Here is an 18813-nt window from a genome sequence, read left to right on the forward strand (position 1 = left end):
GCAGCAAATTAATTCCATTTGCCAAGGTTCATAATTTCCAAGACTTCCTTGACTCTTCTCTTTCCCTCGGTACCAGTAGCCAATCAGTAGCCATAGCTTGTCTGCTCTACCGCTATAGTATCTCCTGCAAATTTCCCTTTCTTTCCTCTCATGGCTACTATACATCACCTTCATCACCTCTTACCTAGAATACTGCAGTAGCCTCCGTCCCACAACTGACCAAAATGATCTGCCACAAATCTGATCAAGTAATTTTCATACTGGCTAATTATAGTCTTCACTTTGATATGTTTTTAAAAAAATTCTCCCATTAACTGATTTCATATCCAGCCATCCTAGATTAACTGGCTGTTCCCGAACTGAACATTCCATGTCTCAAATTCCTACTCTTTGGATCACACTCATGGCTTAGGTGCAATTCTTAGGAAACTTCATGTCTTTTGCCATTTTTAATTTTCTTTCTAATTTCTGATTATCCAGTAGAATGTAAGCTTGTGGGTCAGGACTCCTTTTTATTTTGTCTTTTACTTCCCATTACCTAGCATAGACCCCTGTTCTGACAAATTACAGAATCACTAGAGTTTAGAAAGTTCTTTATAATGCAGTACCATTTGAGGACTGAGTGATATAAATGTGTGGTAGTACATCTAATTTGAAGTAACAACAGTAGGAATCAAAATGAAATTTGCCCAGGATTAAAATGGCTAGGTTACTAGCCATTCAAAAAATATTTGAAGGGTGAGATGTGTATGAGTGATTAGTTTTGTTTTGTTTATCCCAGGAAAACTGAAATAAAAACATCATATAGAAATGAGAAAGAAGTAAATTTCAATTTACTACTAAGAAAAACTTCTAACAATTAGAGCTGTCTAAAAGTTGAATGGGATACCTGAGATTATAGATTCTGTTCAAATCTGGATTTGAACTTTAGTCTTCTTGACTTCAGATTTAGTGTTCTCTCCTGCACCACCTTCCTGCCATATAGGGAGGCAGATTTCGGCTTCATATGAGAAAAACTTGGTAGCAGAGAGGTCTGAAAATGGAATAATTTGCCTTTTTAAGCAAAGACAAACCAAAACAAAACAACCAAACTGTTGAGTATAGGAAAAGACAGTTTTTTGGAGGGGAGATAGATAAGCTTTTAAAAACCAGAAAAATACCTTGGGAGCCTTAGTGGCAGGAATGATCTCCTTTCAGATTATCATTTAAGCATCTTCTTCCTCTCTCATCTCTTATTTATCTTAATTATTGCGGTATCTAGCGCTGATTATTGAATTTTCAGAAATTATTATTTTCCAATAGTATTAAGTAAATTTATGTACATACACAAAATATACACATTTGTGCAAATATTTGTTACCTTATTGGTTTAGGTTCATGGGCATTTATTTGTTTAAATAAGTAAAATTACTACCTTTATACTCATGTATGAATGTGTATGCATGTATATATATGTGTGTGTGTGTGTATATATATATATATATATATATATATATATATGTCTGTACACAGACACATACACACATTAATTGTTGTAATGTTTTTATTGTTAAATCAGTTACGTAGACTTAATGGATACAGTGATTCTGAATATTGAAACATAGATTTATTCTATTTATTTTATTTTGTTGTTATTATTATTTTGCTTTTTGGAGGGCAATTGGGGTTAAGTAACTTGCCCAAGGTTACACGGCTAGTTTTTTGTGTCGGTGTTAAGTGTCTGAGGCCGGAACCGAACTCGGGTCCTCCTGACTCTGGGGCCAGCACTTTACTCACTGCGCCACCTAGCCGCCCCCATAGATTTTTATAATATGTAATGCGATTTTTATCATATGTAAACACCAATTAAACATATATTCTCTTTTTAGCTTAAAACCAGAGATAGGTATATTAGTAGCCTGAAAAAGAAATGTCAGAAGGAATCTGAACAAAACAAAGAGAAACAAAGACGAATTGAAACCTTGGAAAAGTACTTGGCTGACCTGCCAACTCTGGATGATGTGCAGAACCAGAGCCAACAGGTAAAGAGGAACCCTTGCTTTTTATTTGATGAATAATAAAATATTGAAACTGTGTTTTAAGTTGGCTTCTTGAGAATTAATGAATTTGAATATTGAAGTGAAATATTTTTGTCTGGGTGTGAGTTAATCTCATTTGTTTAATTCCTGTTGGATTAAAATATATCATAGGCTTCACACATCTAAATGCATAGTGTTTCCATCCTATCAAAAATTTGCTTTGCTTCAAATGTGCCTATATAACACAAATGTTCATAGAGAGCTTGCTGAAGCTCAATTCCATTCCAAAGAATATCAATTAGATCTGTTTTTTCCCCTGGTTTTTTAAAACTGTTGTCATGACCTCTTCTTTAGTTTTTCCTAATCCTATCCCAAGCAAGTAATTTATTTCCAACAAGTTAACTGGTTCCTTGTCACTATTTCACCTATATTTGTATCTATTCTTTCCCCAAATTGGCTTTGTGACTAATCCATTATCTTGAAATAATTGTTCCTTCAAAACATTCTGACCATTATTGAGCTTCACTGACCTGGATTTTTTTTTTTTAATTCAAGTCCTTCAAGACAAATCTCCCATATTGTTAAGCCCTTTCCTATAGTCTCTGTCCACATTAATACCATTATTCTTCACTTTGCCTTCCTCTTAATCCCTACCTAATCCTTTATTCCAGAGTGAAATGATATTTTTCACAAGAAAGTGAGTGTTGTATGTACGAAATGTGTTTGGAGCGAAGATATATGCTTTGGTTTAGAAAGCTGTATAACTGATAGAAGATATGACAGACTGAAGAAGCTAAGGAAATTCCATGGAAGGTTCTATGAAAAGTGGTGATGGTAGAGATCCAAGTAGATGAAATTTCTCAGTTTTTTTCCGCCTCTCTGTCATGATATATCCTCCTGCCTCTTGTTTCTTCTTTCTCCCCAGCCCTGACTCCATCTCTCATACTTTAAGTTCCCCTTCCTATGAAGCACATCTTAAATTCTAAGAAATGAAAGTGAAACTAGTATGCACATTTTCTTCGTGAGAATATTTAATTACAAAGTAAACATTTCTGATAGTCAATTATTAATTTATTATATTATCAATTATTATTGATATAAATCAATTATTATATTATCAGTTCTGATGCAATTATTAAATTGTAGCCTAACTTTTGTGATATAAGCACTTTCTCTTAGCTGCAGATTCTAGAAGAAAAAAACAAGAGCTTACAAGAGACTATAAAAGATATGGAGAAAAAACTTGGAGAGATCAGAACTCAGTATCAAGAAAAAGAGGTTCAGCTAGCCTGTCAAAGAAAGAAAGAAAAGGAGTTGGTTACCACTGTACAAAGGTATGGAATCTGTCAGTTTTTTCAGTGTGGCATTAGATTAACTTGAAATATGAAAGTTTGAAGTTTTGGATAAAGTAATTCAAATAATCACTACTTATGTACTAATGGGAAAGCTATGACATTTATAAAGGGGAGTATGATTTCATTGTGGAAAGTTCTGTCTTTAGCCAGCATTTCATAGCCTGACATCTGCATAATTTTTTAAGATAAGAAAGCAACATTGTCATCCTGTCAAGAGTTTGGGTTTAGCAGAGAAACAAAACATTAATATTGTTAACTTTTCTCAATGATAACACAGTCTTCTTATTTCACTTGTTTGGGAGGTAATTAATAGACATTCACAAGAGAAAATAAGGATTCCAATTCTTACAAATTGATTCTTTTATATCCATCTTAGCAATCTAATATACACTTATTTTACTTGGTGTCTGCTACACAACACATGTGCCTCCAACTTTTAATGCCAATTGAAAGCTCTCCAGTGACATGCCACAGAGGTTTATTTTTAATTATTCTGTTGTCAGAAATATTAATCTGGAAGGGGTTAACATGTTAGATGACAAAATAGACATCCAGAAAGATAGCAGCAAGCTAGAATAAGGGGATGAATTTAATAATATTACATTAAATAGAGATAAAGCTGAAGGACTACACTTGTATGATTTTTGTATGTTTTTGGTGGGTTTGTTTTTTGTTTTTAACCCCAGGACCAGATGTGGGAGATAATGGCTGGATTGTGTGTAGTTAGTGTAGAAAAAGACTTGGGAATTTTAGTGAATTGCAAGCTCAGTAAGAGCCAGAAGTTTGATGAAGAAGCCAAGAAAGTTATTGCAGCCTTAATAGAATAGAATAGTCTGTAGAACAAGGAAGGATGATCTTGCTGTTCTCTCCTTGAAGGAGAACAACCACACTTGAGTGTAGAGTTATAGACACTACTTTTTAAGGAAGAAAATTGATAAGTTGCAGTATATTCAGGGGGAGGGGTGACTCAGATGGTGAAGTCCATCATAACAGGATTACTTGATGGAAATTAGAATGATAACTCAGAGAAGAAATAACTCGGGGGGAAAGCAAACTTCATAACTTTATTCAGATGTTTGAAGGACTCTGTGATGGAAGAGGGGAGAGATCAGCTAATCAAAGATCAGTTAATCAAACCCTTCATTTTATAGGTTAGGAAACTGAGACTCAGTAAAGGTAATTAATTTACCAAACTTAATAGAGCTGATAAGTAGCAAAGTTAAGATTAGAATCTCTAGCCTCTCATTCCAAATCCAGGGATCTTTCACCATGCTTTTTGGTGCAGACATTTTTTTTCCCTTCTCACATTCGACTACCCTTTACATTTAAAAAGCTTTAATCTTGATAATGGATTTTGTTTTTCTTGAAATCCTAAAAATACTTCTAAGTAGTCTTTTGATACTAAATTAGGGGGAAGCAAGCCATTCTAGAACATAAAGTATTTATGCTTTTTATTTTTAGACTGATTGTGGAAACATTTTTATGACAGATGATAAAGTACTACAAAGCAGTACTACATCTCTCATAAATAAAATCTCTCTGGTGCATCCTTTTTTATCACTTTTTATTTGTGACCTGGCCAAGTTAACTCGGTGATGTCATTGTGCAGTTCAGAACCATTATCTATCTTGTAGATTCTAGGTATGGCACTTTTTTTTCATTCCTGTAAAAGAAGACAGACTCAAGAAAAGGGAGGATATATAATTCATCTCAATCTAGAAATAGAATATACATTTTCTGTTTCTTTGTAGGTTTTTTTTTTTTTTTGGCAACACAGAGAATTGCAAGCTATACCAAGAGACTGGACCCAGTTCTTTTTATTTTTGTTTTTTACTCCTCACCCTTGCCCATGGTACCATTTTACTTTTCCCTGCTTCTTCAGTATATAGCCCTTCATTTTACAGCCAGAGAAGTGACTTGCCCACTGTCATCTAGCTAATAAGTAGCAAAGCCAAGAATAACACCCTATTCAGATGAAGCTGCTTCCTTTCTCTTTTTTTTTTTACCTTCATTCCCTTTCTGCTTTGATGTGGCAGAAAGTGCCAGGTCTGTGAATTGAGTGGAAGGAAAAATTACCAGGATATGTAATATGGGTAATGTAGATGAATTATTTCTTTTAACTATCACAAAACCGTATGCTGGGGAGATTCCTAAATATTTAAGATTTGGTCTTTTTATGCGTTTTTTTTTTTTTGGAGGGCAATTGGGGTGAAGTAACTCGCCCAAGGTCACACAGCTAGGTTTTCATGTGTGTGTGCGCGCTAAGTGTCTGAGGCCGCATCCGAACTCAGGTCCTCCTGACTCTAGGGCCGGCGTTCTACTCACTGTGGCACCTAGCCGCCCGCTGGTCCTTCTTTTTAAAGAGTTTATGGTTCTAGGAGAAAGAAAATATGAAGATTAAAAAAAAATCCAATTGGAACATGAGAAGAAAATAGAGTTAATTTAGTTAAGAGGATTAGAGAAAACTTTATGGAAGAATTTTGGGGGAGACAGATGTGTAGTATGGATGGAGTGCCAGCTATAAAGTCAGGAGGACCTGAGTTCAAATCTGGTCTCAAACACTTACTAGCTATATGACCCTATACAAGTGTCTCTTAACCCTGTTTACCTCAGTTTTCTCATCTGAAAAATGAGCTGGAGAAGGAAATGGAAGCTACTCTTGTGTATCTTTTTTTTTTTTTTTTTTGGCTTTTTGGAGGGGGGAAGGTAGGGCAATTGGGGCTAAATGACTTGCCCACAGTCACACAGCTAGTTTTTTGTGTTAAGTGTCTGAGGTCAGATTTCAACTCAGGTCCTCCTGACTCCAGGGTCAATGCTCTATTTACTGCACCACCTATCCTCCCCAACTCCTGTATCTTTGGGAGAAAAAATCCCAAATGGGGTCACAAAGAGTTGGACACGACTAATACACCATTCATTGGCAACAATATGGAAGAATTGCTCCCTGTAATGGGTCTTGAAAACTAGAAGACTGGGTAGGAATTTTAGGTAGAGATGAAGGGAAAGATATTTAGGAATTAAAAATGGTGTTTAGAAAAGAAAATTCGTTGTTAAATAGTTTTTCAGTTGCATCTGACCTTTCATGACCTCACTTAGGGTTTTCTTGACAGATAATGGAGTGGATTTCTATTTCCTTCTCTAGACCATTTTACTGATGAGGAAACCAAGGCAAACAGGATTAAGTGACTTGCCCAGGGTCATATAGTGTGGAAATGTCTTGAGGCCAGATTTGAACTGGGATAGCTAAGTCTCCCCAACTCTAGGCCTGTCATTCTATTCATTATGCCTTCTAGCTGCTCAGAAAAGAAAATAGGAAAGCCCAAATGAAAGAGAGAATGCTAAGAGGCATAAACATGTAAGAATTTCAGGTCTTTAGCTGCTTTCCTTTTCCATAGCTCTATATTCTACTTTTGTACAAAGTGCCATAGGCATTAAAGAACCTTGTTTTAGAGATCTTGACTAAAATCAGCCATTTGAGCTTATTTACATTAATTGTCTTTCTAATTTTAATATAGTTTACAGCAGAAAGTTGAAAAGTGTCTTGAAGATGGTATCCGGCTACCCATACTAGATGCAAAACAACTTCAGGATGAAAATGATCACCTCAAAGAAGAGAATGAGAATGCCAGTAAGGTCAGGCAATACATTTTCATTATAAATATGAGCAATGAGTTGTGTTCTGCAGCCTTAATGATGGGAGTGGGAAGTGAAAAGTCCTGTTTACTTAATGCAATTGTATTAGATAATGCCTTGTGTCATTAATTCTTCTTTGGGAAGGAAAATTTAATCAGCATTTTAAATGCAGAGGAAATTATGTAGTAGTTTAATTTTTAACTAGAAAAGATTTTACAACTTTATGCCATTATATGTTTTTCTAAGAAGTTGTTAAAAATTGAATATAATTAAAATGATATTTTAAGTGAACTATTTGACCTTGCTAGGCAAATATACTTGATTGCAAAATACTTTTGCAAAGGGAATAATCCTACTAAAGTTCTCATGATTGAGACTGAGGTCTAGAAGTGTTGTGTTGGTCAAACTAATAGAAAAAATTAACTGCTTATAGAATGATTTGTGTTTTATTTATGTAGGTAATAGACAGCCAGCAAAATAAAATTGACAGCATGTTGTTAGAAATTCAGGTAAGGAACATTTTATGCTTATTTCAATATAGTTCAGTATAAGAAAATACAGTGATTCCTTCCACATCGATACTTTCCCCATCATGGTTTTGACATATTGTGGGTCGGCCTAAGAAATTAAATGGGAATTTTGGAGTTTTGACATAGAAAAAGTTTAGAAACTCAAAAATCCATAAAATATGCACATAATATTGTATAATAGCATCATAGTTTATCTTTTTACCATAATTCAGACTCTTTCTCTGGTAGTAAGGCCAAAAGGCCAAGAAGGCCAAAACATTTTCATGGATTTTCCAAATTGTGAGGGTGCACTGTGAAAGGGAAACTTATTTTCAAAATCAAACGCACAAGACTTTAGTGCAGTTTATCTGTATATGTATGTAAGATTCTCATTTGCTAATATGAAATACCGAGGTAAAATTTTGAATTTATTAATTCTGTGAAGATTCTATTTTATAATTCTATATTATTTATATATAATTCTAGAAAATGTTATATTTTAATGCTATATTAATTCCTATGAAGAAATATTTGGGAAAATAATTTTTTGTTCTGTTTTGTTCTCCTAATTAAAAAAAAGTTAATATAGTCCTTTTATTTCTTTGAAGCATTTTTAGGTTGGATGAAAAAATAAAAATGTAATTAAAAGGTTATACCTATGTTGTCAATGTTTTGACCAATTAGACATTTGCATTGTAAGATTTCTTTTCTGACACTGCTGCCATTCTGGTATAGGCCTTTATCACCTTTTTGTTGGTCTCCTTGTCACAACTCCCTCCCCACTTAAATCCATTTTCCCCTCAGATTTCAACATGATCTTAAAACAGGTGTAACTATATCACCTTCCTAGTCAGTAAGCGTCTGTTGGTGACTTTCTGTCATCCCCAGGATCAAATAAAAAAATCCTCTGTCATTCATAGCCTAGCTCTGTACCCCACCCCACCTTTACAGTCTTTTTTACACCCTTCTTTCCCTAACTCCCTGGACTTGAGATCCAGTGACACTGGTCTCACAGTTACTTGAACAAGACCCTTTGTCTCCTGACTGTGGACCCTTTTGACTATCCTCAGTGCCTGGAAAGCTCTCCTACTTTTCAACCTTCTGGTTTCTCAGACTATCTTTAAGTCCCAGCTAAAATCTTACTATATATAAGAACCCTTTCCTGTACTCTCTTAATTCTAATGCCCTCCCTCTGCTGATTATTTCTGATTTATCCTATATAGCTTGTTCATACATACTTGTTTTCATGTTGTTTCCCTCATTAAACTTTGAGTTCCTTGAGAGCCAATGTGTTCTCTCCCCTTCCCCCCAAACCATTCTTTTTATCTCCAGTGCTTAAATCCAGTGCGTGGCACATAGTAGACATTTAATAAATGTTTGTCAGTTGATTGACTGACTGACACTATCCATCATTTGACATGTGCCACATGTTCCAGGTACTGTGCTAAGTGATGAGGGTACAAGTTACAAAATATGAAATAATCTCTACTTGAGAAAAAGCTTACATTCTAATGGGAAGACAAGTATATGGAAAATAAACATAAAGTTAATAGGTATAAATATATACAAAGTAGTTAAATACAGGGCAGTTTGAGAAAGGACAATGGAAGTTGAGGGAATCAGAAAAGGTTTCATGCAGAAGATGGTACATGAATGTTAAATGAAAAATAGGTCCCAGAAGTTTCAATATTTGCTTTCTTACTGGTCTCCCTGCCTCAGATCTGTCCCCACTCTAGTCTATAATAACTGCCAAAGTGATTTTCCTCAAGAATAAGCCTGATGTGATACGATCCCCCTCACCACCTTACCCCCATTAAACTCCTGATTCTCCCAGTTACTTTTAGGATCAAATATAAAACACACCCCACCCTACCTCCCAAACCCTTTTTTGGACATTTAATGATGTTTTCAACTTTGCCCCTTCCAAACTTTCCAGGCTGCTTGTGCTTTACTTTCCACATATTATACGATCCAGACCATACCAGCTTATTTGTGGTTCTTCACACATATCACTCTGTCAGTTCTGTGCCTTTTTTTTTTTTTTTTTTTTCGTCCCTGACTGGTCCCAGCAATCCTCTCCTTTTCTACTTTCTACTCTTAGAGTCCCTGAGATGCTTCTAAGACTCACTTCAACAGTTACCTCACTATAGCTCATTTAAACAGTGCTGTATTTTAAAAATCTCTCATTTTACTTTCATATCGAGATTTTAGTTAATATTGTGTTTTCTCATCTATCTTAAATGTTTGTGCCATGTAGAGAAATGTGTGTATACAGCACACACATTTGTATATAAAGATTCTAAAGTATGCTAGTATTTTCTCAGGTTGTCCTTTCATTGGTGTAACACAAGCCATTTTTCAATAGAGCTCTCCCTTACAAGGAAGGTGGTGTCCTCTTCCTTACAAGGAAGGCTGCAGTCAGGATACTTTTGAAGCCTTCATTACTTTCCATAATTTTTCAGAAGCACACCTAATTTTCATAAACCTGTTTTTAGTGAGTTTTTAACAGAATTTGTTATAATCAAATATAACAAATCCTTTTACTATAATCCTTTGACATAGAGAACTTAGAATCATAGAGTTTCATTAGGTATGAATTTCTGTAACTGTGAGATAAAATTATTTTATTATTGAGAGGTCTTAATTTGTGCATTTTAATAGCCTATCTATATTTAATTTCAGCAAGAGATGATTATAAAATCAGATACTGGGAGGGATTTTATATTATAGATGATATGCACTCAGTGTTGTGGGCCACAGTTTTAGAAGGACTTTAAGTTAGTGAAAAGGACTAGGAACCATGTGAATGAAATGGGGATGCTTAGTCTAGAGAAGAGAAGACTAAGCAGGAAAGGATGTTAATTTCACCCTCTTCATATATTTGAAGTCCTGTCATGGTAAAGGGCTTGTTTATATTTCTAGAAGAGATAGAGTTTAGCTTAATATATAAGGAAGACCTTTCAAACAAAATGAAAACTGCCCATAAATGAACTGGGCTGCTTCATGAGCTACTGAAATCTCTGCCATTGGAGAAGGGTCCACCACTTTTCAGTAAACTAAAAAAATAATTTATGCCAAAGTTAGTTGTTCTATACTTTTAAGATCCCTTTCAACTCCTTTAAGTTATTCTGTGACTTCATCCTTCATAGCAGCATCTGAATTAATTATTCAAGACTAGTGGAAATCTGTATTATTTTTAAAGACTTTAGAGAGGAACTTCTACAAAACCATTTTGTAACTCTATTGCAATGTTTTATTTCTAAATTTAATGATGCGTTTTGAATCCTTGTCCTTAAGTTGTTTAACTGGAAATCAAAAGCTGTAGATTGCCACACTGTTTAATGCCATATGAGAATAAAATTATAAAATTTCTCCAGACTAAATAATCCTATGGGCAGCTAGGTGGTACAGTGGTGGATAGAGCACCAGGCTTGAAGTCAGGAAGATTTGAGTTCATATTCTGCCTCAGACACTTATTATCTGTGTGATGCTGGGCAAATTGCTTAACCCTACTTGCCTCATTTCCTCATCTGTAAAATGAGGGCATGTTGGAGAAGGAAATAGCAAGCCACTCCAGTATCTTTACCAAGAAAACCCTATGGACAAAAAGTCCATGGAGTCACATAGAGTCAGACACAACTGAACAACAAAATAATCCTAACTTTAACCTTTTCACATTGGTTTTATTATTCAGCCTTTTAAAAATCTTTATGCGATACTCTGTTGAATCCAAAATAGTTTTTCAGTGCTAAATCTTTATGAATCATAGACTTTGTTATAAGAGTTTTGTTTTTCCTTTTAAATTGGTTGGGTAAAGGATGGGAAGGAGAGAGAATAAATACTTTTTAATTTAAAAATTAATTTTAAAAAGTTTGTTCATATCCTGATGCCTTCTTAATTTCCCAGTCTTCTTATATTTCACTTCCTTCTGAGCATTCATAGATCCAGGCACACTGGCCTCATTGCTGTCCCTTTTTCATGATATTCCATGCTCTGACTCTTAAGACTCTTGGCTTTGTACTGACTCTCCCAGCACGTTCTCTCCTTGCCTTTGTGTTTCTCTGGCTTCCTTCAATACAGAATTCAAATCCCATGTTTTTGCAGGTGGCCTTTACCACTTTTCCTCACTGCTATGGCCTTCCCTCTAAGATTACCTTGCCTCTATTCCATATATATTTTGAATATTTATCCTTTCTTTACCTTTCCAGTGTTTTTATGTGTTACTTTTCTCCATGCACCATTTTATCCAGCTATACTGGCCTATTTGATTTTAATCATGGAAAGAGGGGAATGTTAAAGTTTAATGCATAAAATACTAAAATTGGAAAGCTAAAATTCAAATGTAATAGCTTCAAAAAAGGTGTGTTAAATTCTAATTATTTTCCTGGAATTATTACATATAGACTTATTAGTAAATATTAAATAAATTAGTAAACATAGCATTCTATATGATGGGTTAATATAATGTATACTAGGATGGTATGATATAACAATACAACATATAACATGATATATTTATCATATCTATTATACCTATAATTGTTATGTTATTATGTATGTATATATTATTAATATGCCAATTTCCCCTTATGTAGTTTTATAGTCTTTCATCAAAATGTGATGTCATAACACTATTCTCTAGATAATTCTGTTCTTATATTTTAAAAATTATTTTCTGTTCCTTGATCATTTCAGTCCTTTCCCACTCTTAATTTGATTATAGTTTTTTTTAAAAAATTTATATTTGCAGGGCGGCTAGGTGGTGCAGTGAATAGAGTGCTGGCTCTGGAGTCAGAAGGACCTGAGTTCAAATATGACCTCAGATGCTAAACACTCATTAGTCTTGTGACCTTGGGCAAGTCATTTAACCCCAATTTCCCTGACTTCCCTCCTTTAGAAAAAAAGCATAAAAAAACCCAAAACTTATATTTGAGTAATTAGTGGAACTAGGTATTTGCTTTTTACTGAATAAGCAATTGGAATGTGGAAAAAAACTTAATTTTCATTAAGCTCATCTTAGAGGAATAAGACTTTTCTTAAGTATACTTTTATGCAAATGTTTGTCATTTTTAAAGGGAATTTATACTTAGTTGCTTCAAGGAAGTATTATGATGATGAGTTTTGTTTTTTATACTAACTAGAATATACACTTAAAATCCTTTTTAATAAATAAATAGCATGAACCCAATTAAAGAAGGAAAAAAGAATGCTAAAATAACAGTAGATAGACTAAAATTTCAAAGATTTAATATTTTATTAGGCAATTTACCATTTTTATTTAATCTTTTTAAGTTTTGTTTCATATGTGAGATTAGTGGCAATCTGGGTAAAGTACAGCACTGGGTGTCAGGAAGTCCAGAGTTCAGATCCTGACTCATATACTGTGTGACCATGGGCAAGTCACTAAACTTCTCTGTTTCCTCACCTATAAAATCAGAATAACTCCACCCACCTCAGAGAGATTAGTTATTGTGAGGATCAAAATGAGATCAAATAGGAAAGGCACTTTGGAAACCTTGAAGCACTGAACAAATGTTTGCTATTATTGTTAGTATTATTTAAAGTGTTTTGAATGCAGTGGAAAAACATTTGTTGAATACTTAGTTTTTGGCAAGTACTGTGCCAAAACATATATATATACATATATATAAAGATAGAAAACCAAAACTGTCCCTAACCTAATGGAGCTCAATTTCTAACTCTGTGAGATAACTTGTAAAGGGACATTCAGTTTCATGGCAAATAGAAAAAGCAAGTGGCACTTAAGAGTTGACAGGCAGAGTAAGAAGGCAAATGGCAAGATGTGAGAACATCTGGGAACAGTGATATTGGCAGATGGCTTGTAGCCATTGTCTGTTGAGAAGGGGGTATGGGCCAAAGAAAGGCTACCCTTGCCAGCGGTGAGGATGTGGAAAAGGGTTCCTAGGCAGGAGTCAGCAGGGGTGTGTGTGTGTGTGTGTGTGTGTGTGTGTTTTCACATATTTTTATATCCAATATATTCATATATATTGAATCATGTATTTTCAGTGAAACATATGACATGTCAGTAATACTTTTATTATTCAGTTTTACTAAAATACAGGGTGTCCAACAGTTGTAGTATAGTTGTTAGCTTTTGTAGCTAATAACCTGAACAACTGGATAGAATGATGCATGGAGAGGAGTAGTATGTAAAAAGACTAGAAAAAGTCAAAATTGGACATATATTCAGTGTCAAACATTCACACACTCAAATGCATGCATATATACATATATACATACATATATATATATATCCAATCAAACCTTAAACAGAATGTTATCCAAGTTAAATCTAGTGCTCCATCACTTGAGCTGTTTAATATAGGGAAAAACATATATATATATAATGAGGAAACTGAGACTTAGAGATTTTAGGTGACTTCTAGGGTGAAACAACTTCCAGATTTAAGGAGGATTCATATTTATGATTTATTGGCTACAGGTATAGCACTAGCCACCATACTTTATTTAGGTAAATTTCATCAATAATAACGTTTTTAAAATCTTAATTATAATGCTTTTTAAATGGAGACTTGAATAAGTTAATTTGCACTAGACATGAAATCTTTAAAGAAAATTTAAAAATTAATCAGTGATCAGTAACAAGTAAATCTTTGAGAAAAACAAAATCTTCATTTGTCTATCCTTCAGATACAACTAAGAAATAAACACTTAGTATACTGGATTCATATGAAGTCAAAAGCAGGACACATTCACATATATGCCTTCTGAAATAAAATTACCTATATTTTTCCTACATTAGATGTAAAGGGGGCATAAGAAATTGAAAGCATTCTTCATTAATTCTGGAATACCCTGTTTTTTGTTTTTGTTTTTTCAAATAATAAATAATTAACATGATGCTTTATTTTTAACAATCAATTTAGAAAGCCCTTGTTTCATATTTAAATTACATTTACATTTGAGTTTGGTGACACTTATAAATTTGGTAGATTCTTTTTAAAGAAATTATATACAGTTTTCACGCAGTTCAGAATGGAAAAAAAAGCATTGATGCTTTGAGTGAAGCATAATATCTATCAGAAGAAAATCGCTTTCTTAGCCAGAAATCATATAGCAGTTGGTTCTTCAAGGAGAAGTATCTCACGTACATGGTCTTTTCCATGATTAAATTGCTTTTTGCAAAGTGTCCTTGAATTTTGCTTGCCTAGCATGCTGGTTTTGATGTATCACCCAGATCCAGTTGTCCTGCAACCAGCAATAACATCACCAGATAACCCCTTTTGTTTGATCAAGAGAAGATTGAATCTGTTTCACATAATAAATGAGTAGTCAAACATGTCAACATATTAACCACATATGTACTCTATTGCTATTTATTGAAGAAATCCAGCACTATATTGAATTGAAAACTATGCATGTTTTACCAGTATTGCATACTCATTTCTTTTTTTTTTTTCTTTTTGGAGGGGGGAAGTCACAGGGCAGTTGGGGTTAAGTGTCTTGCCCAACGTCACACAACTAGTAAGTGTTACGTGTCTGAAGCCAGATTTGAACTCAGGTCCTCCTAACTCCAGGGCTAGTGCTCTATTCACTACACCATCTAGCCGCCCCATACTCTTACTTCAAACCAGTAAAAATTTATGGTTTTATAGCATTATGAATGGCAAGTTACAAACTCACTGAACCTGTTTCCTTATGATTGGATTAGGGAAAATGTTCTTTAAGTTTCATACAGCTGTAAAAATCTAGTATTCTCAGTATGTATAGGCAACATCTTTATGCAGTTAGGAGAATCAGAAGCTAGCATTTTCAACATACTATTCTGAATTTCATCCAAATAATATGCCAGGCATGTAATAGAGAGATGAGTAATTATCAGCTGGTAAAATTATGCCATGTCTTATTGACAGTTTCAGTGACTACAGTTACAAATGAATTCCAGTATCTGTAAGTATAAACATTCATGAAAAGAGAACTCTCAGTGTTTTAGGATTCACTTTTAATAGGTTGCTTTGCAAATGGGTTTATTCCTGGATAGTTTTCCTTTTGACCCAAATTACTAAGACTGTTGGATTAGATTTCCTATATGTCACAATCTGTAAGCCTTTTAGATTGTTTTTATTTCTTTATAATTCATTGAATGTAAACAGTTACAACCTGGAGACCAAATTTAAAAACAAACTTTCTAAATCAAGGATTCTTAACCTTCAATCTATAAACTTGTTTCAAAAAGCAAACTTTTTTTGTCAACTATATTTTGTTGTAATTATTATCCTTTGTTATCCTATGTATTTTATTTCATGTGCATTTAAAAATTATTTGAGAAAAGGTCTATAGATTTTACCAGACTGCCAACAAGGTCCATGACACAAAAAATATTACTCACTCAGATGAATGAGTAAGGCTATTAATATTCCAAAAACCTTTATTTAATCAGTAGTAATATCCATTATGTCTCTGTTTATGCTTAATCCAGAGATGAAGTCATGGATGAGGGGAGAGGAATTCCCTTTATAATAGATTAATTGGTATTCAAGTAGTCATTTTTTCTGAAGTATTTTTAAAAGACTGGCTATAGTTCTAAAAATAGCTTGAAGAAATTTTTCTACTTGTACATGTATTGATTTTGATAGTGATTTAAGTCAATGAGAAGCCCCCCAGCATTCATTAATTACTGCAGATTTTGTGACAAGTTGTTCTTAGGTTTATAGTTGAAAATTAAAGTAATTAGCAGAAATGACCCAAATATTATTAAAATGTCCTTCCTGCTGCTGCAAAGAAGATTTTAAAAATAACACTTAATTCATGTTACTGTGTCCTATGCCTATATAAATATAGCCTAATTTTTCAAAACAAAAAATATAGGACTTCAAAGATCTAAAACAGGACTTTGATTTGTGAATTTAGCAGCAAAATCAGCTGCTGAAAATAGTGCTTGCAGAGGAGGGAAGCTTTGGTGCATTGGTGATAATGGAAAAATAAAAGATTAAAAGAAAATTAACACAAATTTTTAGTTGCTAAGATATTTTTGCTATTTAAAAAGGACCTCTTGGGAATAAAATATTTAAATAATAGTTTCAGACTTCATATATTTTTTTTACCTGTTCTTTCCTTTTCTATTCTAACCTTTGTCTCTTACCTCTCTGGTGAGTGGTCTTTATCTGATTATATGGAATGACCTAAAGATACAAGAAAGGTAGAAGACCATAGAAAAGGAAAAATTAATTTAAAAATCCCCATTGCTTTGTTTTGCTATTCAGCTTTTAATGTTGACATGTCTTCCTTCCTTATTCTTTTCTAGTCTATGCAAGAGAAACTTTGTCAAGAGAAATTGGTAACTCACAAAATGGAAGAAGAGCTAGAAGAAAAAGAAAAAGCTATAATGAAATTAGAAAGTTTACTTGAAGTGAGTACTGAAGACTTAGATTACATTTTTAAATTGTGTTTCTCTGTTTTCATTTAATTCCTCACTCTCTTCTTTTACCCCAATGCAGAACCAAAGAATAAGTGAAGAATATTCTCCTTTCTCAGAAGAACGGCAAGAGAAACAATCCAAGTATCAGGCTGATTTATCTGTACAGCCGTTATTGAATTTGAACATGGTTGATCAATTGTTCAAGGAAATGTCTCATTGTTTATTTGATTTGAAAGCATTGTGCAGCATTCTTAATCAGAGAGCTCAGGGCAAGGAGCCTAACCTTTCATTATTGCTTGGAATCAGATGTAAGTAACTAACATCTTATTCTTGCATTTTTCTTCTTAATCAGAAATCTGATCTCCCCAACAGAATGCTTATAGTTGTTTCCTCTTATAGCACTTTAAGTTTATATAACACAAAAATGACTCCTTTTTCATTTTATTTTGTTTTGTTTTGAAATTATGATGAAATCAGGCACGACTTATAATTTATAGGAAGGACACTAAGGCATAGAGAAATTTACTTGCTGAAGTTATATAGACAGTGACAGAGCAAGAATAGAAGCCATTCCTCATAGGATGGAATAATAGTAGAAATATAGAAGGAATTAGGCTTCAGTTCCAAGTTCATATAGTCCACTTAACTTATTTGTGACCTCATGTGTACCTTATAATCTCTATTGATCTCAGATTCCTCATATTTAAAGTGAAGGGGATTTCTCTAGTGATATCTAAGTTTACTTATGCTATTAAGATTCTCTGATTCTTTAATCTCCTCACGCTTTAGGTTCTTTTCACTTTTTACTCTTTGCTATGGTACACATTATCTTTGTCACATAAATGAATTACACAAAATCATAAACAACAAGCCAACAACGAATCCACACACAATTTGAACTCAGTCTCTGATGTTCTAATCTGAACTATTCTGTGGATATAGGTATGTGACTTCTCATTTCATTAACAGTTGATGCAAGTTCGGTTCAGTTTCAGTATTGCAGAACTAGGAAATCTTCTTTCTTGCCTCAGACTAATTAGAATTATCTGAAACGCTAAAGGTACACAAAGGGTAAGTGACTGGAATGCGAGTTAAAATGTTCTTACTTTGCTGATATGGCCAATGACATTGTTTAAGTCCCTTTAAAACATATTTTATTAATTTCTAAGGGGACACTGAGAATAGTTGTCATTTAATTTCCTATCTTTTATGGATTGATGGCTTAACTATAAATAAATAGAAGAAGTTAAATTGAGTGAATTGATTGGCATCTTGCCTCTGTTGCCTACAGATACTTAGTGGTAATGTTTCCCTGCTCAGTGAATATGCACTAATTATTTGCAGATTGGTAGGTGAGTGTGAGGCTAATAAACCTGTCTTTCTTGCTAGAGGATCAGCATAGTTACATTTGGATAAACTTATCCTCACACTGAGTTCAGGGAGCTTTTGAGCATAGTATTTTTTAGACTGTCTACTAAGCTGTGAAAGGAGGACTTTTATCAGGGGAAACTTGTAGAGGCTTGAAGTATAGGTCATCACAGAGGAGGAAACAAAGGTATTCTTTCACTGGAAAGATGATGATTGTTTTTTTGTGGGTTTCTAGACCCAAAGAGTATTTGGATATTTCCCTAGTGTCCTAAACACAACTTTTCTTGTGTAATGAGAAAAAGAAGCTGTATGTGGGGCAGTCAACTCATTTCCTACATAGGAGTGTTATGCCACAGGCCACTGAGGAAAAAGTTCAAATGCTGTCCTGGGCCTCCTAACTATGTACCGTCAATTCTCTCTCTGATCCTGCTATCTCCCCATTCTCCCTCACGACCATCCCCCTACCGTGCCCCCCCCCCCCCAAACAAACAAACAAAAAAACCTAAAACAACTTTATGATGATGGTGGTA

At 34.0% G+C, this 18813-nt stretch overlaps 1 protein-coding gene across 4 annotated transcripts in view; it reads left to right on the forward strand.

Annotated features, from left to right (window-relative positions):
• Positions 1-18813, forward strand: part of CEP85L (centrosomal protein 85 like) — a 266510-nt gene that overhangs the window by 239858 nt on the left and 7839 nt on the right. For 3 of the 4 annotated variants that reach the window (XM_069076970.1, XM_069076967.1, XM_069076969.1), the window contains exons 7-12: positions 1869-2021; positions 3198-3352; positions 6889-7006; positions 7465-7515; positions 16802-16906; positions 16995-17223. In XM_069076970.1, the coding sequence (XP_068933071.1) occupies positions 1869-2021; positions 3198-3352; positions 6889-7006; positions 7465-7515; positions 16802-16906; positions 16995-17223 (811 nt within the window). The remainder of the gene's footprint in view (positions 1-1868; positions 2022-3197; positions 3353-6888; positions 7007-7464; positions 7516-16801; positions 16907-16994; positions 17224-18813) is intronic. The other variant, XM_069076968.1, reaches the window with a different exon arrangement.

The sequence above is a fragment of the Petaurus breviceps genome, unplaced genomic scaffold (genome assembly GCF_028583685.1).
Source record: "Petaurus breviceps papuanus isolate PSGF00001 unplaced genomic scaffold, PetGlider_PUasm1.0 90977, whole genome shotgun sequence".
Taxonomy (NCBI): domain Eukaryota; kingdom Metazoa; phylum Chordata; class Mammalia; order Diprotodontia; family Petauridae; genus Petaurus; species Petaurus breviceps.